The following is a 27147-nucleotide window of genomic DNA, read 5'->3' as shown; positions in this document are numbered from 1 at the left end:
TCCCTTCTCCTTCTCCCCCTCCCCCCCCTCCCCTCGCTGTCAGAAACACAGACACTGACAGACAGAGAGGGGGAGAGACACAGACAGACAGACAGAGAGATAGAGACACTGACAGAGACACACTGGGGGGGCCGTCCCAGCACACTGTTGGAGGACTCCCGGTGCTGCAGTCAGTAAGTAGAAAATGTTTTATTTATTGATTTTTTAATTTAAAAAAAAATTTTATTAATTTTTTTTGATTGATTTATTGATGTATTTATCATTTATTATTGATGATGGCTCTTTATTTGTAAAACTGAAGTGTTTAATGTTTGTAAATTTCCCTTTAAACCCCCCCCCCCCATTCCTTATGCCTAATTTTTAACCTACGCCTGATTTTCTAAAGTGTAGACAAGGTTTTTTCGAACGTACAAAAATCTTCACTTACTCCATTCTAAGTTAGTTTGGAGTAAGTTTGCACTGCCTAAACTTTGAAAACAGGCGTAAGTGGCCGGACACACCCACTTTTGAAAAATAAATTCTGTTCCAAAGTGAAACTGTTCTAACTGACTAGAACTGGAGCAAACTAAATGCCGAGAATTCAAATTTCTAAGATACTCCATTCGAAACCAGTTGCTCCAAAAAAACAGGAGCAACTCAGGCCGAAACTTGACCCCATAGAAATTAGGTGCAGGAGCAGGTCATTCAATAAGATCATGGCTGATCATTCAACCTCAGTACCCCTTTCCTGCTTTCTCTCCATACCCCTTGATCCCTTTGGCCGTAAGAGCCATATCTAACTCCCTTTTGAATATATCTAACGAACTGGCCTCAACAACTTTCTGCGATAGAGAATTCCACAGGTTAACCACTCTCTGAGTGAAGAAGTTTCTCCTCATCTCGGTCCGAAGTGGTTTACCCCTTATTCTTAGACTGTGACCCCTGGTTCTGGAACTCCCCAGCAACGGGAACCTTCTTCCTGCCTCGAATCTGTCCAATTTTATATGTTTCTATGAGATCCCCTCTCATTCTTCTAAACTCCAGTGGATACAAGCCCAGTTGATCCAGTCTCTCCTCATATGTCAGTCCTGCCATCCCAGGAATCAATCTGGTGAACTTTTGCTGTACTCCCTCAATACCAAGAACGTCTTTCCTCAGATTAGGGGATTAAAACTGAGTACAATATTCCAGGTATGACCTCAACTGCAGTAAGACCTCCCTGCTCTTACACTCAAATCACCTAGCTATGAAGGCCAACATACCATTTGCCTTCTTCACCACCTGCTGTACCTGCATGCCAAACTTCAATGACTGATGTACCATGACACCCAGGTCACGTTGCACCTCCCCTTTTCCTAAGCTGTCACCATTCAGATAATATTGTGTCTTCCTGTTTTTGCCACCAAAGTGGATAACCTCACATTTATCCACATTATACTGCATCTGCCATGCCTTTGCCCACTCACCTAACCTGTCCAAGTCATCCTGCAGTCTCTTAGCATCCCTCCTCACAGCTCACACTGCCACCCAGCTTAGTGTCATCTGCAAACTTGGAGATATTACACTCAATTCCTTCAGCTAAGTTGTGTTTGAAATGGAAAATATGTAGAACAATAGATCATGCCCAAAGTTAAGTAACCAGTGTCATTTTGTTCTGTTTGTTTTTGTGGAAAAATATTCCCTCAATCTTCAGGTCAATAAAAGACATTCCTAAATAACACAGTAATTGACTTATGTTTAAAACAAAATTCAATCTAAATCCCTAGAATTTTAGCGCTGTGTTAGTTCCCAATAATCCTTGCAGATTGCTCTAAACTTGGTGTGGTATCCAACAATTGTTATTTACAGCATCACTGTATATAATGAATAGATAGGAGCGATTACAATGAAATAACCTTATCATTGGGTATATAAAATTGCATAGAAATAGGCTATTCAACCCAACCGGTTTTCATTGGCATTTACAATGACCTCTTTCCACAATGAGGGAGGCTGGGTTATCATAATCCAATTTGATCAATCCTCTCCTCACTCGGCATCCATGCACATAGGGGTTAGTGAATAAAAATCAGAACCAAGAACCCTAGATCAACTCCTTTCATCCCCCCACCTGAGGAAGCAGAAACCAATGCTGTCCTCCATCAGTTCCCCCATTTGCGGATAAGGAACTGAAATCAGGAGCTCCACCAAGTATATATGGCTGAATACCACATGATGCACTTGTCTTCCAATGATTGGGTGCGCTCCAAAAGGAAGCATTTTCACGAAATAAATATAATAGGACACTGTAGATTTAAACTGGTTGTGTAGATCCATGGCGCGGCCCTGGACAACGTGGACCATTTCCTATACCTCGGGAGCCTCTTATCAACAAGAGCAGACATTGATGACAAGATTCAACACCACCTCCAGTACGCCAGTGCAGCCTTTGGCCGCCTGAGGCAAAGAGTGTTCTAAGACCAGGCCCTCAAATCTACCACCAAGCTCATGGTCTACAGGACTGTAGTAATACCTGTCCTCCTATATGGCTCAGAGACATGGACCATGTACAGTAGACACCTCAAGTCGCTGGAGAAATACCACCAGCGATGTCTTCGCAAGATCCTACGAATCCCCTGGGAGGACAGACGCACCAACATTAGCGTCCTCGGCCAGGCCAACATCCCCAGCATTGAAGCACTGACCACACTTGATCAGCTCCGCTGGGCAGGCCACATTGTCTGCATGCCAGACATGAGATTCCCAAAGAAAGCGCTCTACTCGGAACTCCTTCACGGCAAACGAGCCAAAGGTGGGCAGAGGAAACATTACAAGGACACCCTGAAAGCCTCCCTGATAAAGTGCAACATCCTCACCGACACCTGGGAGTCCCTGGCCAAAGACTGCCCTAAGTGTAGGAAGTGCATCCGGGAGGGCGCTGAGCGCCTTGAGTCGCATCGCCGAGAGCATGCAGAAAACAAGCGCAGGAAGTGGAAAGAGAGTGTGGCAAATCTGTCCCACCCTCCCTTACCCTCAACGACTATCTGTCCCACCTGTGACAGGGACTGTGGCTCTCGTATTAGACTGTTCAGCCACCTAAGGACTCCTTTTAAGAGTGGAAGCAAGTCTTCCTCGATTCTGAGGGACTGCCTATGATGAGAATCAGCTAGCAATCATAGATGACTATGTTGCTACCCAACTGGTGTGTGTCATAAAGGTGAACTTCTTATGCCTCATGGAAAAAGCATAATTCAGCATCATTATCTATGATTAACAGGCAGCTTTACAAATCCCATAATTTTTTGAGCACTTTTTACTTTTTCAATCATTGAAACAGCACTTTTGCTAGATCCTGTATTTTAAAAATAAGTTTTACAAGACTGCAATGTATTCTTACCAATATATTAAGTTTTCCAGAGTGCAATTAATATACAGTATTGAAGTCCATCCCTTCCCTTAAATGCAATGAAGCATGTAATCTTATCGAAACGTATAAGATTATGAGAGGGCTTGACAAGGTGGATGCAGAGAGGATGTTTCCATTGATGGGGGAGACTCGAACTCAAGGGCATGATCTTAGAATAAGGGGCCACCCATTTAAAACTGAGATGGGGAGAAATTTCTTCTCAGAGGGTTGTAAATCTGTGGAATTCGCTGCCTCAGAGAGCTGTGGAAACTTGGACAATGAATAAATTTAAGACAGAAATAGACAGTTTCATAAACGATAAAGGGATAAGGGGTTTATGGGGAGCGGGCAGGGAGGTGGAGCTGAGTCCATGATCAGATCAGCCATGATCTTATTGAATGGCGGCGCAGGCTCGAGGGGCCGTATGGCCTACTCCTGTTCCTATTTCTTATATTCTTATCTAATTACAGTTCTCAACAATTACACTGTCCAGGCTTATCATGGCAGCCACCTAGATTGGGTAAATGGAGCTAATCGTTTGCCATTACCTTCGGAGTCAATTACAAAGGCATCTCTTATAACGTATTAAGCACACTGGCTATTTTGAACAGTTTAATAACTATTTACCCTGTACCTAGCGATTTATAAGGCTCTGCTGATTTCAGCCAGTCAGGATATCCATCAATTTCAATCAGCTGTTCATACCTCATTAAAGTGCGATTACCTTGAGGTGGAATATTGGATGCAACTGCTAACAATTAGGAGAGGCAGTTGCTAAATGAGATTTCCTGTTTTAAAAAAAAATGTTGGTTGCTTACCTTTTTTGTTTTACTAGCTTCAACAATAAAGCTCCAGTCATAAGCGATGGGGACTGTTATCATCATAGGCAGTCCCTCGAAATGAGGATGACCTGCTTCCACGCCAAAAAGGGATGAGTTCACGTGTTTCAATGAATTACCTAATATTTCAGGTCCCAAACTACATCTTGAAGGGTGGAAGATGCCTATGCGTGGATTTTTTTAACATGTGGTGGCCGTTGCACACCAGCCACCACACGGGCTTGACAGAGCTAGGTCTTGGTCCAATGGCAAGGATTACACAAGATGACTGGAGACCAGCTCTGCTGCATGGGCCTAGTGCACACACACATCGCAGTGTGGGCTGGCCCGTGCTGCCCCTGGGCCCTCACCTCTTCTGGCCCCGAACTCACACCTCTCCTTGGCCCCGATCACATCCCTCTACATTCTCTCGCCGCTCCTTCGCCCTGACTTTGCCACTCCTGCTGTATCTGCCCACGCTCCAATCATCGACCTGGATCTTGATAACGTCCCTCTTCGCTGCCTTTGCCCTCCTGCACCAGCTCGTGCTGTATCTTGAAGTAGTACACCGCCATGCTGCCCATGGCCGCCATTCGCCACTCCTTTTATGGCGCCGACCTGCCGCTGATGGTCTCTTTCAGGTCGGGGCTGCAATGCTACATGTCTCCCGATCTGCGAGAGACCATCAGTGGCAGGTAGGGGCCATAAAAGGAGTGGCAAGCGGCGGCCCCTGGTGGGGACTGTACCAAGGGACTGACTGAACTTCCTGTAAATACTTGGAGAAGAGGACTTATGAAATGCAAACATCATTTGCTATAGGTCCAAAAAGTTATCTTATCTGATGAATGCAAAGTTTGATTTGTTGTGACTTTCGTGATCCCCCGACCTGAGAGAGAACAGCTCCACAGGTCGGCTACAAATGAGCTGGAGTGGCATACCACTGCAGCTTCCGGCGCGAGCGGTTACAAGTGTGCGACGGCTTCGAGGTGGGCGACTGGTTGACGTCATCAGGACCCAGGTTGCTGTTTGGAGCGTGGGCAGGAGCATTAGCGGGGCCCTGGTACAGCAGAGAAGTGGGAAGGTCGTGGTGGAGGTGCGGCAAGTGATCGAGGCAGAGGAGCGATGAGGGATCATGGCTGAGATTCGGTGGGTAATCGTGGCGGAGGTCCGGCGAATGTTTGGTGCGGAGGTGCAGCGGGAGATCGTGGCGGAGGTGCGGCAAATGAGGGTACGGGGCCCAGAAGAGCTGAGGACCCAGGGCCAGCCCACACTGCATATGTGTGCACACTAGATCCGTGCAGCAGAGCAGGTCTCCAGTCATCCTGGTTAACCCTTGCCATTGGATAAAGGCCTAGATCTGTCAAGCCCATGTGGTGGCTGATGTGCAACGGTCACCGCACGTTAAAACAATCCACGCACAGGCATCTTCCACCCCTTCAATTAGAGTTCAGGTCTGGAACATCAGGTCCTTCATTGAAACATCTGTGAACTCATGTGGAAGCAAGTCATCCTTGTTTGAGGGACCGCCTATGATGATGATGATGACTACACACTTTAAAGCTCAGAAAAAAGGGTTGCCTTGAACAATTTAATTCATTATTCAGCTCTTCAAGTTCATTTCCCCTAACATACTGGCCCAGAATTTGTGGTCAGCGCGAAACAAAATAAGCTTCACACAAGGATCTCACGATCTCTGTGTTGAGAACCTCAGGTTTTCCGATCTTCAATTCAAATTGACGGAGGTTAGTGGGGATCCCCTTATGCGAGCTGCTGTCTCATCAACAAGTTGTCTAAGCAGCTAATCACAAGGCAAAATTCTCAGACAGCGAGTAAGCCCTTAAAATTCTAACTTTTAAAAATGTTAGAGAAAATAAAACAAAGATTGGGGCTCTCACATGGGGAAAAGACAAACCTGAAATAAAGATATATAATTTTTTTTAAAGTTTCTTAAAAATTAAATTTTTTATTCAAATGGCTAAATTTTGCACTGCACAAAATTAAAATTTTCCAGGCTCTTAACCTTTATTTAGCAGTAAATATGCTGTTAAAATCCCAGTTACACCTATTCCCTTTGGGTCTAGCGTTTAGTGGGGAGGTTACCGTGCATACTTACTATGAAAGAGCCGAAGTTTTCATCAGTTTCCCTGATTTGAGAGATTCTACTGATTGCCGGTGCTGTGGGGGTGGGCACAGCGCAGCCTGTGTCGGAGCAGTAAATGACAGACCGCAACTTCAGACTTTTCACACACGCCTGCGCCATATCCCTAATTTGTGGTCAGTTTCAAAGGCGGAATGACAGTGTTCGCTGTCAGCTCGAATGCAAATTCTAGGCCACTGACAATTATCTGATATGGTCATTTGCCCCTTTCCTGCAACCATAAGCAGAGCATATTTTCTATAATGTAACTTGAAAAAGGCTTGTTACACACGCATCTATAGACGGGAATATAGATTGAAATTTAAACTTACATGCATTTCCTATGAATGAAAGCCACATACCGCAATGTTACATTGAGACATAATCCTTAGCTTCTTCAGTGGGCAATGTAATATGCAATATTTGAAGTACAGACTTTTTCACGTTTAATATAACTGTCACGAGAAATAAACCAGTCATATGACATCATCATGAAATGTTACAGCTTTGAAGAATGAGAAGTGAACATGTGGTGATGAGCTCATGCGCTGATAAAAATCACAAATGGTTTCAATCTGCAATAAAAAAAAAGTGTTATGTTGCATGGATGTAAAAGCAGATTTTTGTAGTTTCCCATTAACTCCATTAGAACTATTTTATCACAACTATTTACATCAATAGAAAAAATTGATCTTAAGCAAGAATTCCTTCAATCAGGTTCTTAAAATATACAATTAGGATTGACAACGTTGTGCCTCTGGTTCATTTAATACACACTCCAAGGAATTCCACAGCCTACACCATACTGTGAAAAGCTTTAGCATTTGATTTAAAGTCAGTTTAAAATATATATATGTGACACTTTACAAACATAAAAATTTGCACACTAAAGTAAGAGGAAAGAGGAATGTCACACATCTGAATTATTAAGAATAGTAATTATTTATACCATTACTCCCATATGTATATTTTCAAATTACCTGGAAAAATTGCATTTGTTAGACTCCTCAGTTGAGATTCGGCGGCAATTATTCAGTTAGGCATTGAGAAGAGCAGAAGGGATAATACTGTATATTAATGATTTGGACGAGGGGATTAAATGTAGTATCTCCAAATTTGCGGATGACACTAAGTTGGGTGACAGTGTGAGCTGCGAGGATGCTATGAGGCTGCAGAGCGACTTGGATAGGTTAGGTGAGTGGGCAAATGCATGGCAGATGAAGTATAATGTGGATAAATGTGAGGTTATCCACTTTTGTGGTAAAAACAGAGAGACAGACTATTATCTGAATGGTGACAGATTAGGAAAAGGGGAGGTGCAGCGAGACCTGGGTGTCATGGTACATCAGTCATTGAAGGTTGGCATGCAGGTACAGCAGGCGGTTAAGAAAGCAAATGGCATGTTGGCCTTCATAGCAAGGGGATTTGAGTACAGGGGCAGGGAGGTGTTGCTACAATTGTACAGGGCCTTGGTGAGGCCACACCTGGAGTATTGTGTACAGTTTTGGTCTCCTAACCTGAGGAAGGACATTCTTGCTATTGAGGGAGTGCAGCGAAGGTTCACCAGACTGATTCCCGGGATGGCGGGACTGATCTATCAAGAAAGACTGGATCAACTGGGCTTGTATTCACTGGAGTTCAGAAGAATGAGAGGGGACCTCATAGAAACGTTTAAAATTCTGACGGGGTTAGACAGGTTAGATGCAGGAAGAATGTTCCCAATGTTGGGGAAGTCCAGAACCAGGGGACACAGTCTAAGGATAAGGGGGAAGCCATTTAGGACCGAGATGAGGAGGAATTTCTTCACCCAGAGAGTGGTGAACCTGTGGAATTCTCTACCACAGAAAGTTGTTGAGGCCAATTCACTAAATATATTCAAAAAGGAGTTAGATGAAGTCCTTACTACTAGGGGAATCAAGGGGTATGGTGAGAAAGCAGGAATTGGTTGGTGATAGGTTACTGATTGGTTCAGCCATGAACTCATTGAATGGCGGTGCAGGCTAGAAGGGCCGAATGGCCTACTCCTGCACCTATTTTCTATGTTTCTATTCAGAGTGGCAGGTGGGTAGTGGTGCTCCACAAGGATCAATGCTGGGACCACTGTTGTTCACAATTTATATTAACAATTTAGACTTTGGAATCAAAAACACAATTTCTAATCTTGCAGAATGTGCATATAATTGGCAAATGAAGTTCAACACAGATAAATGTGAGGTATTACAATTTGGTAGGACGAATAGACAGATCTGCGAATCTGGGTGGGGTAGAGGAGTAAAGGGATCGCGGAATACAAATACACAAATCACTAAATGTAGCAACACAGGTTAACAAGGCCATAAAATACAAACCAAGCACTAGAGTTTATTTCTAGAGGGATAGAATTGAAAAGTAGTGAAGTTATGCTAAACCTGTATCGAACCTTGGTTAGACCACACTTGGAGTACTGCGTAAAATTCTGGTCACCGTGTTATAAAAAGGATAGAGAGACACTGGAATGAGTGCAGAGAAGATTTACAAGGATGATACCAGAAATGAGAGGGTATATATATATCAGGAAAAGATGAACAGGCTAAGTCTCTTTTCTCTTGAGGTGACCTAATAAAATTATGAAAAGTTTTGGTAGACTGGATACATAACTAGAGGCCACAGTTATGATGGTCACCAAGAAATCAAATAGGAAATTCATTCGAAACTTCTTTATCCAGAGAGTGGTGAGAATATGGAACTCGCTACCACAGGGATTCGTTGAAGCAAATAGTATAGATGCAGTTAAGGGCGGTTAGATAAGCATTTGAGGGAGAAGGGAATAGAGGGTTATGCTGATAGAGTTAGACGAGGAAAGACGGGAGGAGGCTCGAGTGGAGCATAAACGCCGGTATGGACTGATTGGGCCGAATGGCCTGTTTCTGTGCTGTATATCCTACGTAATCCTACGTAACTAATACCCACAGTAAACATTTTACTTTTTAAATCATTCATAGCAATTAAAAGAAATTGAGCAACATTGTGTTTCACTTGAATTGTGGAAAAGCAAACAAAATTAAATAGAATCAGATTATTTGCATAAGAGAAACTAATCTTTGAAAGTATTTCCTTTATATTCAGTTCTCCTTCCCCCCTCCCCCACCCCAAATAAAATGTCTCCTCTTCCCTTCTCTCCTGAAGGCATTAAATAAAATAGAAGGGTTAATTCAGGTGAAACACAATGTTGCTCAATTTCTTTGAATTGCTATGAATGATTTAAAAAGTAAAATGTTTACTGTGGTATTAGTTACATAGGATATACAATACAGAAACAGGCCATTCGGTCCAACCAGTCCATACCGGCGTTTATGCTCCACTCGAGCCTCCTCCCATCTTTCCTCGTCTAACTCTATCAGCATAACCCTCTATTCCCTTCTCTCTCAAATGCTTATCTAACTGCCCTTAACTGCATCTATACTATTTGCTTCAACGAATCCCTGTGCTATTTTAGGATCTATTTTCTCTTCCTTAACCTACCCAATTGCAGTACCTGTACCACTATCATTGCTTGGTTGAGATCAAGTAGCTCAGTTCAGACCAGGATTTGAATTTGGGGGACATTCCTGGTCTGTAAGACACCAACTCCAGGATCTGAGCATATAATCTATGCTGACACTTCAATGCAGTACTGAGGGAAATCGGAATTGTTGGAGGTAGTGTCTTTTGGAAGAGATATTTGAGTGGTCATAAAATATTCCATTATACTTTACAACGATCAGGAAGCTCTCTGTGCCCTGGCCAATTTTAAGCCTACAACCAAAACTGGTCATTGATCTAATTTGCCATACTACAAATGGAGTATTTAAACATGTAGAGTAAATCACACTACAGATTAGTTCACTGACACTATGTAGGCTGAACATGAATGGTCACTTTGGCAAGAGAGGCAAGGCAAAGTTATGCCAGCGGAGTCGGAGCAGGCAAATTTTCCAGTCAGTACTAATCTTCCCAATTTTCAGTTAAGTACTAGTTCAGTTACCAAATAGTGCCCCCATTTGGCCAAAGTGATATTGCAGCTTTAATTTTAAAAAGAAAAACCCACTTACAATTTATTTTATTTAATCCATGGAAAGTGTTCATTTTTAAACTTACATTGAAAAAAGGTTTAACTTGATCTTGGCTTGCCCAATCTGTAAGAGTTTTCAGGAATTGGAATTAGGCTACTGGTGATTTTGATGCAAATGCCAAATTATTTGGTTTTAGCCTGTTCCGCCAGATGTATTGGGCCGATCCTCGACACATCTGGAACTGGCTGATTGAGAGAAAATAAGGAGCAGCACTGAAGGACTGTTACCATTAAGACAGAGCGGAAACATTTTTACCTTCCCAAGCAGGATAAACATTTAGGTTGCTTGGATCCTGCATGCAGGAAATGTAGACTTTAAAAACTCATAACACTCAAATTGAACAGGTTATTCTACTAATCCAAAACCAGTTCAGAGTATATGTCCAGAGTGGGGATTACTGGACATTAACTGACATAGAACAGCAAGCAGAGACAACATCTTCATCTCCTCAATTTGGGTTCGATCCACATGCAGAGCTATTGGTAAGAGCTATTTCAACACCATTGCACCATCCACTTGCTTCCTTTTGAAATCTTAATGAAGGAAATCCAGAATCTGACATGGGACAGTCTGACAAATCATATGGACAGGCAATGAAGTCCATGTTTTCCACGGTATTTTTTGAACCATACTCTGAAGCAAGTAAACTGTTTAGAATAAAGATCAATTTACACTTTCAACATTCATGCAGTTTCTATATTGTTACTGTAAAATTAATAAAAGTTTCTCAATTTCCATTGGAACAAGATTATCACTATACAGCTGAAACCATCTATGGTCACAGTTTTTCATACAGCATATATGTTTTAATGCCTTCAGCTAAAATATTGTATTAGACATTTATGGGATTTGGAATATGATTTTTATATTCTGATTCTTATAAAGAACTGCATATTACTAGCAGGAGTACAAACTGCATGTAAATTAAGCCATTTTGTGGATCAGGGCTCCAGTTTACAACAATATTGGTAAATCAGAGACTCACCGACCATGTGGGGGTCATCTTTATTCTTTGAATCAGAAACATCTTCCATGTATCGTTGTAGTGGGCCAGCAATCATTGCTGGCCTGGGAAAATCACAAAGGAATGACATTCGATTTCATTTCATATCATGAGATTGGGAATGTCACCCATGTGATTTCCTCTCTATATATTAAGCAGAAGCTGTAAATCAACAATTCATTTTTGCCTAAAAGATACCGCAAAAGGAAAGATAATACTAGTAATCAGCCCAAAAGGATCTTAGGAGGTGGATTGCTGAGAGTAGTGTAAGGACGAATGAAGACCATGCAAGGGAGGTGTTCTTTCTTTTTTACTCTGGGCACCTTGCCTACAACACTGAAGCTGGATCAAATTGTGGTATCAGGTAGGCTAAAATGGTGACTCAGATACAATAATAATATTCTCTCATGGTCAGTTTCTGAAGGTTACCTCCAAGGCAGGAGTCCCAGGCTGAACAGTCAGAGAGTTAGAGAAGGGGTCCAAATGGTAGAGAGAGAGTGGCAATGATGGTGGTGGAATACAAGTACTGATGCAGTCAAAATGTCTGGTCACCAAATCCAGCTATTTCAGACTGGTTATCACCATAGTCCTTTCTGGGAGTGAAGGCCCTGGGTATCTGGACCTATCCCAGTAGTTGCAGGGAGTGAAATGAAGATGGAATTCAAATTTTAGGGGGATATTGCAACAGATCCTGCTGAATTTTGTGTGGAAGAGAGGTCTAAAAGGTCAGGCACTTGTAACTAAAATATCAGTTTAATCTTAATTGAACTAAATAACTTACATTTGTATACCACTTTTCACATCCTCAGGAGTTCCAAAAGCACTTCATGAAGTATGGTTACTGTTATGTGGGTAAACGTGGCACTTTCTACATACCACAAAGTCCCAGAGACAATAATGAGATAAATGCGCAGTTAATCGGTTTTGGTGCTGTTGGTCAAGGGATAAATGTTGGCTAGGACACAATGGGCCGAAATGGTCTCCTTCCATGCTGTAAATTTCTATGATACTGGAAGAACAGCTCTATTCTTTCTGAAATGCTGCCAAAGGATCTTTTACATCCACCTGAAAAGACAGATGGCGCTTCAGTTGAACATCTCATCCGAAAGAATGCACTCTCTTAGGACTGCACTGCAATGTCATCCTAGATTACACGTTTAAGTCTTGGAAACATAAGAAACGTAACAAATAGGAGCAGGAGTAGGCCATTTGGCCCCTCGAGTCTGCTCTGCCATTTAATAAGATCATGGCTGATCTGATCGTAGATTCAGCCCCACTTCCCTGCCCGCTCCCCATAACCCTTTATTCCTTTATCGCTCAAAAACCTGTCCATCTCCGCCTTAAATATATTCAATGACCCAGCCTCCACAGCTCTCTGGGGCAGAGAATTACAACCCTCAGAGGATTCTGGGGTGGTCCCAGTGGATTGGAAAACCACAAATATAACGCCCCTATTTAAAAAAGGAGGCAGACAAAAAGCAAGAAACTATAGACCAGTTAGCCTAACTTTTGTTGTTAGGAAAATGCTGGAGTCCATTATTAAGGAAGCAGTAGCGGGACATTTGGAAAAATATGATTCAATCAAGCAGAGTCAACATGGTTTCATGAAAGGGTTTGACAAATTTGCTGGAGTTCTTTGAGGATGTAATGAGCAGGGTGGATAAGGGGGAACTAGTGGATGTGGTGTATTTGGATTTCCAGAAGGTATTCGATAAGGTGCTACATAAGAGGTTACTGCACAAGATAAAAGCTCATGGGGTTGGGGGTAATATATTAGCATGGATAGAGGATTGGCTAACTAACAGAAAATCGGGATGAATGGGTCATTTTCCAGTTGGCAAACAGTGACTAGTGGGGTGCCGCAGAGATCGGTGCTGGGTCCTCAACTATTTACAATCTATATTAATGGCTTGGATGGAGGGACCGAGTGTAATGTAGCCAAGTTTGCTGATGATACGAAGATGGGTGGGTAAGCAAATTGTGAGGAGGACACAAAAAATCTGCAAAGGGATATAGACAGGCTAAGTGAGTGGACAAAAATTTGCCAGATAGAGTATAATGTGGGAAAATGTGAGGTTTTCCACTTTGGCAGAAATAATTGAAAAGCAAATTATAATTTAAATGGAGAAAAATTGCGAAATGCCACAGTACAGAGGGACCTGGGAGTCCTCGTGCATGAACAAAAAAAGTTAGTATGCAGGTACAAGTAATCAGGAAGGCAAATGGAATGTTGGCCTTTATTGCAAGGGGGATGGAGTATAAAAGCAGAGAAGTCCCACTACAACTGTACAGGGTATTGGTGAGGCCACACCTGGAGTACTGCATACAGTTTTGGTCTCCGTATTTAAGGAAGGATATACTTGCATTGGAGGCTGTTCAGAGAAGATTCACTAGGTTGATTCGGGACTTGAGGATAGGTCAAGTAGGTTGGGCCTATACTAACTGGAGTTCAGAAGAATGAGAGGTGATCTTATTGAAAGTTATAAGATAATGAGGGGGCTCGACAAGGTGGATGCAGAGAGAATATTTCTACTCATAGGGGAAACTAAAACTAGGAGACATAGTCTTAGAATAAAGGGCCACCCATTTAAAACTGAGATGAGGAGGAATTTCTTCTCAGAGGGTTGCAAATCTATGGAATTCTCTGCCCCAGAGAGCTGTGGACACTGGGTCATTGCATATATTTAAGGCGGAGATAGACAGAATTTTGAGCGATAAGGAAGTAAAATGTTATGGGGAGTGGGCAGGGAAGTGGAGCTGAGTGCATGATCAGATCAGATCAGCCATGATCTTATTGAATGGCAGAGCAGGCTTGAGGGGCCAAATGGCCTACTCCTGCTCCTAGTTCTTATGTTCTTATGTCGAAGAAATTACTCATCTCAGTCCCCTAGTTTTAGTTTCCCCTATAGGTGGAAATATCCTCTCTGCATCCACTTTGTCGAGCCCCCTCATTATCTTATATGTTTGGAGTGGGGCTTGAGCCCACAACCTTCTGACTCAGTGGTAAGAGTGCTACACGGAATTCATGGTGTGTTTTACTTCAACATGTGAGCTTTAATACCACTTTAACAAGATATTTGCACTGTTTATTGCCAATACCAGCACTAGTATTCGCTTTCAGTGCTGATGGCATGAAGCCAGTGAAGATAGTGAAAGAAGATATACAGCTTTGACCACGATGAACATGAAGTTTGCAAAATAGTCTTTGTTAAGTAAGTAACTTAGGAAACAAGTTACTTACCCCATTGTCCTTCAACTGTTAGAATACACCAGGAGTATTTAACTATTCAACTGAATATTTTAAGATAAATCCGTATAATAATTGGCATATCACTCAGCATTGGTTAGCCCTAAACAGGACAATAATTAATCAGCCTAGTTAAGTGGCCATCAAAAGCTAATTAAGGCAATTGCATAATTACATTCATGTTAATTTCCAGATTATTTTAAAAATAAATTAAATGTTTGTCCTACCATAGCAGTTAAAACCAACAAAAATATTTTTTTTCCACACTGGTGTAGTCTTCAGGCACTTTTACATTGGCACTTGTTTAAGTTTGAATCGTGGGAGAGCATCACCCATGCATTGGCTGCCTGTGTTTACACTGCTAAAGTTAGCTTTTATGTGGGTGTCAACATCAGAGACCCACATTTTTGTTTAGATAAGGGAGTTGGTGTTAACAATGAAGATGCGCTCCCACTATCGAAAGAAAGTAAGTGCCTTGCTTAATATGGTGGCATTATAGGGGGCCATTATCAGATTTGTCAACTTGCCAGTGACAGAACACCTCTTTTTAAAAAAAAAACACTTGTTGGTGTTAGCTGTGCATGTTTCTTCTCCCAGCCAATTTCACAATAGCATAGAATATGTTATATAAAAGATTTTTTATACTTTCTGCAGGCATTAAAGACTAAAATGTTATTTTTTTTCCCCCATAATGAGTAATATTTCAAATTAGTGCTAAAAGTAATCAAAATTGCAATACTTCACTCTATGCTGAACTTCATAACAAGGCTCAATTACGTTAAATATATAGGGGAAAGTATTGCTTTGGTTATTATGTGTAGTGACATTGTAAATGCATTTCAAAAGAATAGGTTTATGATTTTCCCACATATAGCGACCAGTGTAATTCCTTCCCGTAGTTTATCATTTAAATTTTCCACATTGCTAGAAGCAATATGGGTTATATTTATTTGGACTGGTTAATGATCGATATTTTTAGCAGAAAACTTGCCTGTTCCAATTTCTTGACAATAGAAAAGAACAGGTGGTTGAGGTTGCACCTCTGCATTTAAATAAAGAGATCAGGCAATGTAAATAAATGTTTAGAAACGAAAGTTAAACAAAACTGAACTATAATAGTTTTAAAAAAAAACACGCACACAAAATAGTGGAAGGGTAAGTTATAGTTTATTATCATGGGTTACCCTTTTTCTTGACCTTTTCCCCAAAGGAGAAAATGTGATTATAATAGCATTCCTTAGGATAATCGAATAATTAAGTGGGACTGGAGCTTAACTGCAATTCAGAAAACTGATTGATGGGCTGCAATTACAAAGATTTGGTTTATTTATTCATCCATTATAAAGCATCCATTACCAAAAAACATTCATTGGTCTTTTATGACAAATAATCATTTATTACAATGAATAGATCGAACAATAGTGTACTGCACAGTAAGAGCACAATGTGTTGGAAAGTGTATAAACTATCAGTGGACACTGTCCCAACTTCATCTGTGAAAATTCAAATGTACAGTTACAAAACATAAAAAACCACTGTTCCTTAAAGAAGAAACAACACTAGCCTGCAGTATGATAGTTTAAAAGCATGATTGAAAACTCAATTATATTAAGACTTTTCTTTTGCAAATTTGCATGTACAGTAAAAACCAATTCAAAAGCCCCAGTACTATTATGAAACTACAAAAGAAATGCTTGAAACATTTCAATATTTAAAAACATTGCGACCGTTTGACGTACAACAGTAAAATGTTGTGCTTTATTAAGGGATAACTGTTGTGTTCTCTCCAGTTCAACAAATGTACTATCCTAAATAGCATAAAGATCAACAAAATAAATACTGCAAAGAAAATCTTAAATGATGTCACAAATGTTTTTAAGAACAATTTTTGGTCAGTGAGACTGAACATTTTAGATAATCGGTTTGGAAAAACAGTATCTGACCTGTCACTAATAGTATGCCAGACCATCCTCCAGCATTATAGTGGAGCTTACATTTGTTCAACCCAATCTCCAATACAGGAGAACGTTTATCTAGAATGTTTGATGCTTCCAATGGCAAAAAGATAATGCATAAATGAAGGCCAACTCTGTGTTGACTAACCGGTTGTAGGACAGCATTCCTTTCCAATGTGATACAAATTAGAAATCTATCACCAAATAATTAAAAACTCGAAGTACAAGACGAGGACTGAAAGATTAATAGCATTCCAATTTACTTTTTACTGGACAGTAATGCACAAAGTAGAATCTCTGTAATTTTCTTACAAAAAAGTTGCTAAGAACAATATATATAAAGCTTTTGATATTAAAACAGTATTCCATGCCCCAGGCACAATACAGGCCTATGTTCACATACACAAGTTCATGGGTTAAATTTGTTCCCAAATGATCACTCCTTTTATACTTCACTGCAGTTACATAATTCATTTACTGACAATACTGAACTTAAGGCTCCCACGTGGGCAATTCAGTGGCTGCTTGCTTTCTAAACTGAAGAAACAGACATGAAATATATCAAGTTATAACTGATAAAGTGACCGATTTGAAATGTACATTATATCAGGAGTAAAGCTTGTTTTTTTTCTTAATGCATGATTATGAGTTTTCTCAAAGTATTTTTGTTTTTAGTGTGCAGACACAGATCTGATGAATGCATGTACAGATTCGTTTTCAATTCAGCCATGTTCAGCGCTGAAAATGAACAGAGATTTTCTTAGAATTAAAAATATTTTTTAATCCCAATTTCACTTACTGTTTTCAATACACTTCATTTTCATCCGGATTTTGATGAAATTAATAATTGATTGAACAATAATTGTTTCCCCCCCAAAAGAGGTTTGTTGAGGTTAACCACACTGCACGTGGGAACCAATGTCAGGTTATCTGCTCATAAAGTAACCTGATCAGAATATTACAAAGTAACATCTGGTTATCGCGTGAATCACTTAAGCCAATCAAGTTTACTGCGGAAAGAAGACAAAAACAGTTAAATGCCTGGATTTTGCTGTGAGCGACAAAGGAAAGGCTTTTGCGTTACACCTTGCGTACAGTTGCCCAGATACCTTTCATGGGCTTGTCAGCAAAGATTTCTAGTTTTCGGGTGTCTGATCCAATGGGGTGCCCTCTACAGGGGATCTGTGGCATTTGTGAGCAGTACAAGCAGCAGCGAGGCTCTTCAACCAATCAGATTAAAGAATCTTCACTGAGACACGCAGACTGCAAAGCAGGAAGTAAAAAACAGGAAATATAAATTATATTTAAATCATTGAATGGGAAGCAAAGTAAAGATTGCATCATACACATGGGATTAAGGGAGAGATATTAAAGGGAAAAACAGTAAAACTTAAAAAAAAACATTAAAAAAAATCTGTAACAATATTTTACTTCTGAGAGAATGAGCCTCTACACTTGTAAAATAATTTTGTTCAGAGCCAGAGAGGTGCTCAGCAGTAATCATCATTTATTATGCCGTTAAAAACTCAGGTACTCCTGATTGTACAAGCCCTAATCTTTTTCATCTGTCTTTAGTGCGAGAATAGCGTGTAATTAGCTTAAGTTTACGACATTAATGTGATCTCTGCAGATTCCATCGACGAAGACTACAACAGCGCAGCCTGTGGAGGAGCAGGATATCACAGACAACTTCTGGATTTCCGCGTACAACTGCGCATATGCAGGCACCAGAATCTGCTGTCAGTTTTATCCACTAATAATGGCGAACACGGACGGCCCCACCATTATTAGTACAGCAAAATCAGGAATATATTTTAAGATGGGAAATATAGAAAGTTAATTACAAGCTCCACATAGAATTTAGATTGTTCTAATTCATTTTAAAGTTTCAATCAGTCTTTTACATCATACTGCATAAAGCCCCCTCAAACAATTCCTGTCACACCAAATTCATAATCTAAAATATGCAGATTAAAGGAAGTGATAACTAGAGACAAAAGGGAAGGAACAGTCATTCCCCACCAAGCACTCTAGCACACAGGAGGAAATCATTTTGCAGTGCCCCTAAAAGAGGCCTGGAAACAGACAATCCCTTAGTTGGCCAGCCTGGGAACAATGTGTTCAAAATTCTATCCTTAGCACTTTTCAATTTTAAAAATGAGCTCTCCCAACAAATGTAAAAACATGCTTTCCGGATATGTGTCCCTGGTGAATGATGCTCCATAACAGGAGCACGTATTTGGAAAAATTGTCCCTTTGAGACTTCTTTTATTTCACTCCCCTGATGTTCGAATCTAGCTCCTGGATTACCTTCACATATCCCAGTGCAACCATAAAGCAACAGCAGTCAACCATAAATGGTACACTCTATTTTGCAAATAATGTTTACACAAAGCAAGTATGAGCAAGTCATCGCAGTTTTCATCTCCTAAATTCATACTACTCTGCAACTGCTAAACACTAATTGTCTCAATTTAAAATGGATACTTATCCCAACAATGGCAGATAGAACTTAGTAATCCCTGTAATTTTAAACTCAAACATCAGTTGTCCATTGGTCTAAACCATACTGTGCAGGGAAAGAATTAAATCAAAGAAAAAACTATCTATACCTTGCTCAATTCTTCATGAGACAGGTGGCAAAATATTTGACCATGTGGGATGTCAGATCCAATCCTGTCTCACCAACATCCACACATGTGCAGTTTCTAGCAAGAGTTAGTCGGCTGCAATAAAAAGTGAGAACCATGGTTTTTAACCTCTCTTTATCTGGAGATACCAAGGCTAATTTTAACACCCCAAAATGCTCACCCAAGATCAGGTAACTCAGCAGACTGGGGCAAGACTGTTTTTCTATTAAAGACAAATAGAGTAGAGACTTGTGCATTACTGTATATTTCCAAATGTTCAATAAATTACTATGCCATTAATCCAGAAAGATAATACCCCAAGTTTATGCATGCTGAAAGTAACAGAAAAATTATTTTGTAATCGAAACCCTGAAATAACTTAAACTGATTCAGTGTCACTGAGATTATCCCAGAAGGAAAACCTTCTATTGCCATGATAGTGTATGATCTTATGCATTTACAAAAAGTATGTACCATTTAAAATAGTCATGTATGATTTAAAAACAGAAAACTGGAGGCATTGCAGCTAAATGATGCATAAAATGGTAGTCATACTTTTACTACTAATTTTTTTTCCATAGAACATAACACTGCTCCTTTATTGAAAGAAATCTGTCTAGGCCAGATATGCACGCAACAAAGTCTTCCAATAAAAAAAAAACAAATCTCTGAAGGATCTGAATGAACTGGAGCCTCTCCTGAGTTGCTTTCTCGGTAGAAACTGCTGTGCTCTACACTTAAATGGATGTACAGGAACACCATTCTGGAAGTCCTCATCACAGATGGGGCCACACAGGTGACATTAAATGAATGTTCTTGTGTAGAAAGGAGTAAAAGCCTAATAAAGAGATTCAAAAAAGGGCCAGTCAGTTTTCCACGGGGGTAGGAGTCTGCAGAGGTTGGCTGATGATGACCTGCACCACATAGTCCTTGGGGATTTTCAGTTCCTCCAATTTCATTTTGTCTGTCAGTGGTCTGCCAGAAAAGAACCATCTCTGGTTGGAGGGCTCTACTCCCTCCGCTGTGTGCAAACGCCGTTTCATGTGATAGACTGTATCTGTGCTGCGGACAATAAGCTTCAGGTCTTTGCCTGTGGAGAGACGCAGCCGGAGCTGACATTCTTGTCCAGAATTAGGAGGTTGTTCTGGGATGTCGAGTGTCTCTAAGTCACTTTTCTCTTCAATCATGTTGATTGGAGGTGCAAGGCAGTAGACTGGAAGTTGATATCTATTCCCCAGCTCATCATAACATTCTGTGAGGGCTCCTATGCGTGGGAGCAACAAAAAAAAATAACCTTAAGAAACTCAATCACATAGGATAAACATTTCCTGTCAGATTGGCAGATTCACTTTTAACAACAATAACTTATATTTATATTGCACCTTTAACATAGTAAAACATCCCAAGCTGCTGCACAGGAGTGTTATAAGCCATTGCATTTTCTGGCTACGATTAGATAGACAAGAAGGAACCAGGCGAGTGCACATCTGTATTAAAAAATAAAAAAAAAATAATGTCATCCTAACAGATGATTCTCCAGTCACATCATCAAAAGAGGGAAGTAAAAGTAAATAATAGGGGAGAAGAAAAGTCCATTTACAATCTGGAGGTTTCAAAGTTAGGTGACCCAACAACACAAAGCATTGCTCTATTAGCTGCTGCAGCCTCCAAATGCAGGTAGAATGCAAACTATCCACCTACCCTTAGATAGGCTCAGCTTGATGAAGGGGAAATTCACTTATCAAAAATTGAAGTGCGGCATCACTAAGACCGGCTATTTCCACCTCCGTATCATCGCCCAACTCGGTCTCTCCCTCAGCTCATCTGCTGCTGAAACCCTCAGCCATGCCTTTGTTACCTCGAGCCTTGACTAGTTCAACGTACTCCTGCTGGTCTCCCATGTGCAACCTTCCATAAACTTGACTTCATCCAAAACTATGCTTCTATGTCCTAATTTGCACCATCCCATTCACCCATCACCTCTCTGTTTGCTAACCTACATTGGCTCCCAGTTAAGTAATGCCTCAATTTTAAAATTCTCATCCTTGTTTTCAAATCCCTCCATGGCCTCGCCCCTCCTTACCTCTGCAATCTGCTCCAGCCCCCCAAACCTTCAGATATCTGCGCTCCTCTAATTCTGGCTTCTTGAGCATTCCCGATTTTAATCGTTGCACCATTGGTGACAGTTCCTTCAGTTACCAAGACCCTAACTCTGGAATTCCCGGCCTAAACCTGTCCGCCTCTTTACCTCCCTTTCCTCTTTTAAGATGCTCCTTTAAAACCGACCCCCCCCTACTCTATTATCTCCTTATGTGGCTCGGTGTCAAATTTTGTTTTATAACGCTCTGGTGAAGTGCCTTGGGATGTTTTACTATGTTAAAGGCATGATATAAATAGAAGTTGCTGTTGATTTAAGCAGGAGTAAATTATTAACAAATCAAATGATAACATAGCTCAGATCAGAAAAGTCAGTATGGTTTACAATGTACATCTAAAAATATGAATGGGACAGTTTCAATTATCAAAATAAGATAGGAATTATTTCAAGATATCTTACAGAATACAGCCATTAGTTAAAAATCACATGCTCATCCCTCATGCAAATATCTTGGATAGATTTAATTTCCTGAATTCATAATGAATACAACTGTCAAAATTTGTCTTGAATCCAACAAACATTAATAAAAATGGCTACTCATGTAAGCAGAAGGAAATGTTTCACAGTGCAAAGAAAAGTTTTACAGCACACCATTTTTGAAAAATGCAAGTTTCCAAACGAGAGAGAGAGAGAGAGAGAGAGAGAGAGAGAGAGAGGACAGAAAGGGAAAACAAGGATTTTGATTTTACGTTCAGAAAAATAGTTTCAAGGAATACAAAATTAGGGGTTCAAAAATTGGAATTAAGATTACTGAACCAGAATATTAACCCAGAGCCCATCCTCCTCAACTTTTGACGATTTGTTGCTGCTCAGATCAGTCATAGTCACTGCAAACCAACAAGGCCACATCATGGAAAAGAACGAGATGAAAGATTGTCAAAACTTCATAGCACAAATTATTGAGAGCTCCTCCTATGGAAGCACAACCAGGCAATATAAAAAAAAACACATGAAAATCAAATGTAATTTGACTGAGCCCCCAGGATCTGGTCAGCATCCATACTCTTAATAATCTCTCAAGATTGAGTTCTAAAGAAGCACTCAAGACTTTTCTCACGATAAAACATTTCCCGAGGCTTTTGGCAGACTACCTCAATCCAACCAGCTCAGAACAGTTTAATTTATCAGACTGCTCAAAATATTTGGAGCAGTCTGTACAGCATTCAGATTTCATGTACTTAACTTGTAGCATAACACTTCTGAACTGTTGGAATTAGTCTGAAATGGACTGCTTGAAACTTGTAATCGAGATTATAATTTGTAAAAAAAATCTGACTTTTCAAGAAAGGTGTGTGAGTATAACATTTTTTATAGGTATTATACAAGTGTATATTTGAAATACTTCTAAACAAAATGTAACCATTTAATTTACTCATTCACACTGTTAATTAACTACCAGCAACAGATGTCTTGCTCTTGATACACTAAATATTTCTTCTTTAATTGAAGACCAGATTAATTACTAAATTGGAATATGATCAAAACAACAGGTCAATGTGCATCTGTTAGACCTAGGATGCATACCTCATGATCTGAGAACCTCTACTTTAATGGAAAGAATATGAATTGCTTTTTCCTTTTGTCAATTGTTATGACAATCTACAAACAAACTTTAAAAGTATGGACGTGCTTATTTGTACTGCAAAAATGACCAACATGCTCCACCCTTCGTTTCTGATTGGTCCCCTTGGAGGATAAACCACACCCTGAAATTTCACTGCAATGTGTAACTGGAACCGCCCATCCTAAAGTCTCACTGACTTTGCAAATTGTAACTCGATCCACTTTGACTTCCTGAAGCAACAGAAGACAGAGCTCTGCAGAAGACAGTAAGGGTCAGCCAAAGTGCCTTACCCCAGTCCAAGTACATACCTCCCCCAACCAAAGTACCTTACCCCAGTCCAAGTACATCTCTCCCCCAGCCAAAGTGCCTTACCCCAGTCCAAGTACATACCTCCCCCAACCAAAGTACCTTACCCCAGTCCAGGTACATCTCTCCCCCAGCCAAAGTGCCTTACCTCAGTCCAAGTGCACACCTCCCCCAGCCCAAGTGCCTTAAGAGCCTTTCCCCAATCCAAGTGCATGCCTCCCCCAGCCCAAGTACCTTACCCCAGTCAAAGTACATCCCTCCCCCAGCCAAAGTGTCTTACCCCAGTCCAAGTGCATGCCTCCCTCAGCCGAACTGCCTCATCCCAGCGCAAGTGCATCCCCCCACCTCCCACCATAGATAAGGCAGGCATTGTGAACGGTTTACTGGGCATGGAGTGAATAGTGACAGTGTCATGATTTCTGGATATCATCCACTCCAATGATGTCCCTTGTAAGGGGTTGTAAGAATGTGATCCGTCTCCCCGCCACTATTGGGCCCACATCGACTGCTCTCGGGACCCAGGCTCTCTGGCCCCATGGCCGGCCCGGGAGAGGGGGGGGGGGGGGGGTGCGGAGACAGGGAAGAGAGAGTCGGAACTTCAGGTCCTGCTTCTTGGCACCACGCACATGGAATGATTCGGCTGGGAGTAGGGCGAAGTTGCCAGGGAGTGGTGTTTGTCGCCGGTCAGTCCAAAAATGCAGTACGGGCTTGGGGGGGGCGGAAGTCTCGACAGACACTTGTCTGTCAAAAAAAGTGCAGTACAAATAGTTACGTTGTTAAAATATCAGCTAACTTGTGACTAGATAGTTAGTTACCTCATACTAAATGGGATAATGCAAGGGTTGCAAGAGAAGAGAGTGAGCAGCCTCAGCCCTCATTCTTAATGGCCGAGTTCATAGCAAAATGATTTTCTAATTTGTTAATAAATAGTATCAAATCGGCAGTCACCCCTACTGAGGCAAATATAGCTGATGTGATGAGCAGAAATAAAAGTCTGGTGCAGCAGAGGGCAGTATTTTAAAGTTGGGGGTTCACAAACATTGTTTGGACTTGTAAGATATTATTCTGTAGGAATACAGACCAATAGGCCCAAATTTCCCCAACCCCTTTTTCCGGCGCACTCTCCCGAGATGCGCCGACTTTGTGCGCTCAAAACGGCGCCAAAAAACTTACTAACAATTCTGGCCGCTCTGCTGTGTCCCCCGGGTCCTGGCACGGCGTTTCTGATGGAGTGGGGGGGGGGGGGGGGGGAAGCTACAGCCCTGCGCCGAACACAGTGCCGGCAGCTGTCCACATGCACAGTAGGCTGGTCACTGCCTTCCCACGCTGAGGGCAACAAGAAACAGGTTGGTTGGGGGGGCGGGGGGGAGAGTTTTGATCGGGGGAGGGGGAAAGAAAAAAGAATCTTCAAAGATTTGCGAATACTTTAATATCGAGCTATCTTGACTAAAAATTCCCTATCTGCAGTATCTTACAGCTCACCCACTCTAAAATATTACTAATTATTGGAGTCACACTACTCAATGCTGAACACCAAAATTTAAATTTACATTTTGACATGCTTTTGTTGTTAAGTCTAACGTTTTAAATTTTTAAACCTAGTCAGGGCAATTCTTTGGTGCTGCAGAAGTCAAAATCCAAAGTGGTGTGATGTCGCACTCTAATCCATTAGGCGAGAGCGTTGGTGCTCTTGATCTATTATTTACAAAGAAAACCCTCCCCTTGCTTAAGTGGCCCCTATACTTCAGCCTTCATTACAAGATCATTTTTATTCATGTAAAAACCCCATACTCAGTTTAATCAGGCTGGACCCTTGTCCAGTCTCACTGCTTGGGATTAAAAAAAAAAACGATCATTCCTATCATAACACTGTCACTTGGAGGCTACCTGCACTGATTTCTTAACTCTGCAAGTGGCCACATACGCTGGCCTAAGTTAGTTTGGAGCAACTATTAAGCTGTCCAAACTGGCTTAAATGGCCAAAACAGGCGTAAGTGGCTGGTAACTGGCTGACAAAAAAACAAAATTTAAAAAAATTCTTACTAACTCACTTACACTGGAGCAAATTAAATGTGCAGAATGGGGATTTTTAAAATACTCCAGAAAAATCAAGTTGCTCCAAAAAAAAACAGAGCAACACCTGGCCAAATTTGGGCCCAATGTGATTTCACAAGAACATAAGTAGTAGGAGCAGGGGTAGGCCATACGTCCCCTTGAGCCTGCTCCGCCATTCAATAAGATCATGTCAGATCTTCGGCCTCAACTCCACTTTCCTGCCTGATACCCAAATCCCTTGATTCCCCATAGAGTCCAAAAACCTATATCTCAGCTGTGAATGTACGCAACGACTCAGCATCAATAGCCCTTTAGGGTAGAGAATTTCAAAGATTCACAACCCTCAGTGTCAGCCGGTGGTTCAGTTGGTAGCACTCTCGCCTCTGAGTCAGAAGGTTGTGTGTTCAAGTCCCGCTCCAGAGACTTGAGCACAAAAGTCGAAGCTGGCACTCCAGTGCAGTACTGAGGGAGTACAGAATTTTATATGTTTCAATGAGATCTGCTTTGTCCTGGATGGTGTCGAGCTTCCTGAGAGTTGTTGGAGCTGCAATCATCCAGGCAAATGAAGAGTATGCCATCACATCACTGACTTGTGGCTTCCAGATGGTGGAAAGGCTTTGGGGAGTCAGGAGGTGAGACACTCGCCGCAGAATATCCAGTCTCTGACCTAATCTTGTAGCCACAGTATGTGTGTGGCTGGTCTAGTTAAGCTCATCTCTCATTCTTCTAAACTCCAAAGAGTATAGGCCCATTCTACTCAATCTCTCCTCATAGGACAACCCTCTCAGCCCAGGAATCAATCTAGTGAACCTTCATTGCACCGCCTTTAAGGCAAGTCTCCTTCTTCAGATAAGGAGACCAAAACTGTACACAGTGCTCCTGGTGTGGTCTCACCAAAGCTCTGTGAAATTGTAGCAAGACTTCCTTATTCTTCTATTCGAACCCCCTTGCAATAAAGGTGAACATGCCAATTGCCTTCCTAATTGCTTGCTGTACCTGCTTGCTATACGAGGACACCTAAATCTCTCTAAACACCAACGTTTAATAATTTCTCACCATTTAAAAAATATTGTTTTTCTGTTCTTCCTACCAAAGTGAATAACCTCACATTTTCCCACATTATAGTCCATCTGCCAGCTTATTGCCCATTCACATAACCTATCTATATCCCTTTGTAGGCGCTTTGCATCCTTCTCACAGCTTACTTTCCTGTCTAGCTTTGTATCATCAGCAAACTTGGATATATTACACTTGGTCCCTTCATTTAAGTCATTAATATATAGTTTGTATATAGCTGAGGCCCCAAGCACTGATTCTTGTGGCACCACACTACAGCCTGCCAACCTGAAAATTACCAGTTTATCCCTACTCTCTGTTGACCAATTCTCTATCCATGCTAATATATAACCCCCAACACCATGAAACCTTATCTTGCACAATCTTTTATGTGGAACCTTATTGAATGCCTTTTGGAAATCCAAATATACTACATCCACTGGTTCCCCTTTATCTTCACTGCTAGTTACATCCTCAAAAAACTCCTGAATAAATTTGTTAAACACTATTTCCCTTTCCTAAAACCATGCTGATTCTGTCTGATCATATATTATCTAAATGTCCCCTTATTACTTCCTTAATAATGGTTTCCAGTATTTTCTCAATGACTGATGTCCAACTAACTGGCTTGTAGTTTTCTGTTACATTTTCTACCTTCCAATCCACTGGGACCATTCTAGAATCTATGGAATTTTGGAAGATCACAACCAACACATCCATTATCTCTGCAGTCACCTCTTTTAGAGCCCTAGGATGTAGGGCA

The 27147-nt window shown here is 41.1% G+C and overlaps 1 protein-coding gene across 1 annotated transcript in view; it reads right to left on the bottom strand.

The window, feature by feature from the left end:
* Positions 1-15808: 15808 nt before the first annotated feature.
* LOC139263003 (ubiquitin domain-containing protein 2) overlaps positions 15809-27147 on the bottom strand; it is a 125617-nt gene continuing 114278 nt past the window's right edge. Inside the window, exon 3 of the mRNA XM_070878435.1 lies at positions 15809-20509. Coding sequence (XP_070734536.1) covers positions 20112-20509 — 398 coding nt within the window. The 3' untranslated portion in view covers positions 15809-20111. The remainder of the gene's footprint in view (positions 20510-27147) is intronic.

The sequence above is a fragment of the Pristiophorus japonicus genome, chromosome 4, assembly GCF_044704955.1.
Source record: "Pristiophorus japonicus isolate sPriJap1 chromosome 4, sPriJap1.hap1, whole genome shotgun sequence".
NCBI classification, from domain to species: Eukaryota; Metazoa; Chordata; class Chondrichthyes; family Pristiophoridae; genus Pristiophorus; species Pristiophorus japonicus.
The sequence above is the reverse complement of the archived record's forward strand: the minus strand, read 5'-3'. Positions and strand labels throughout refer to the sequence as shown.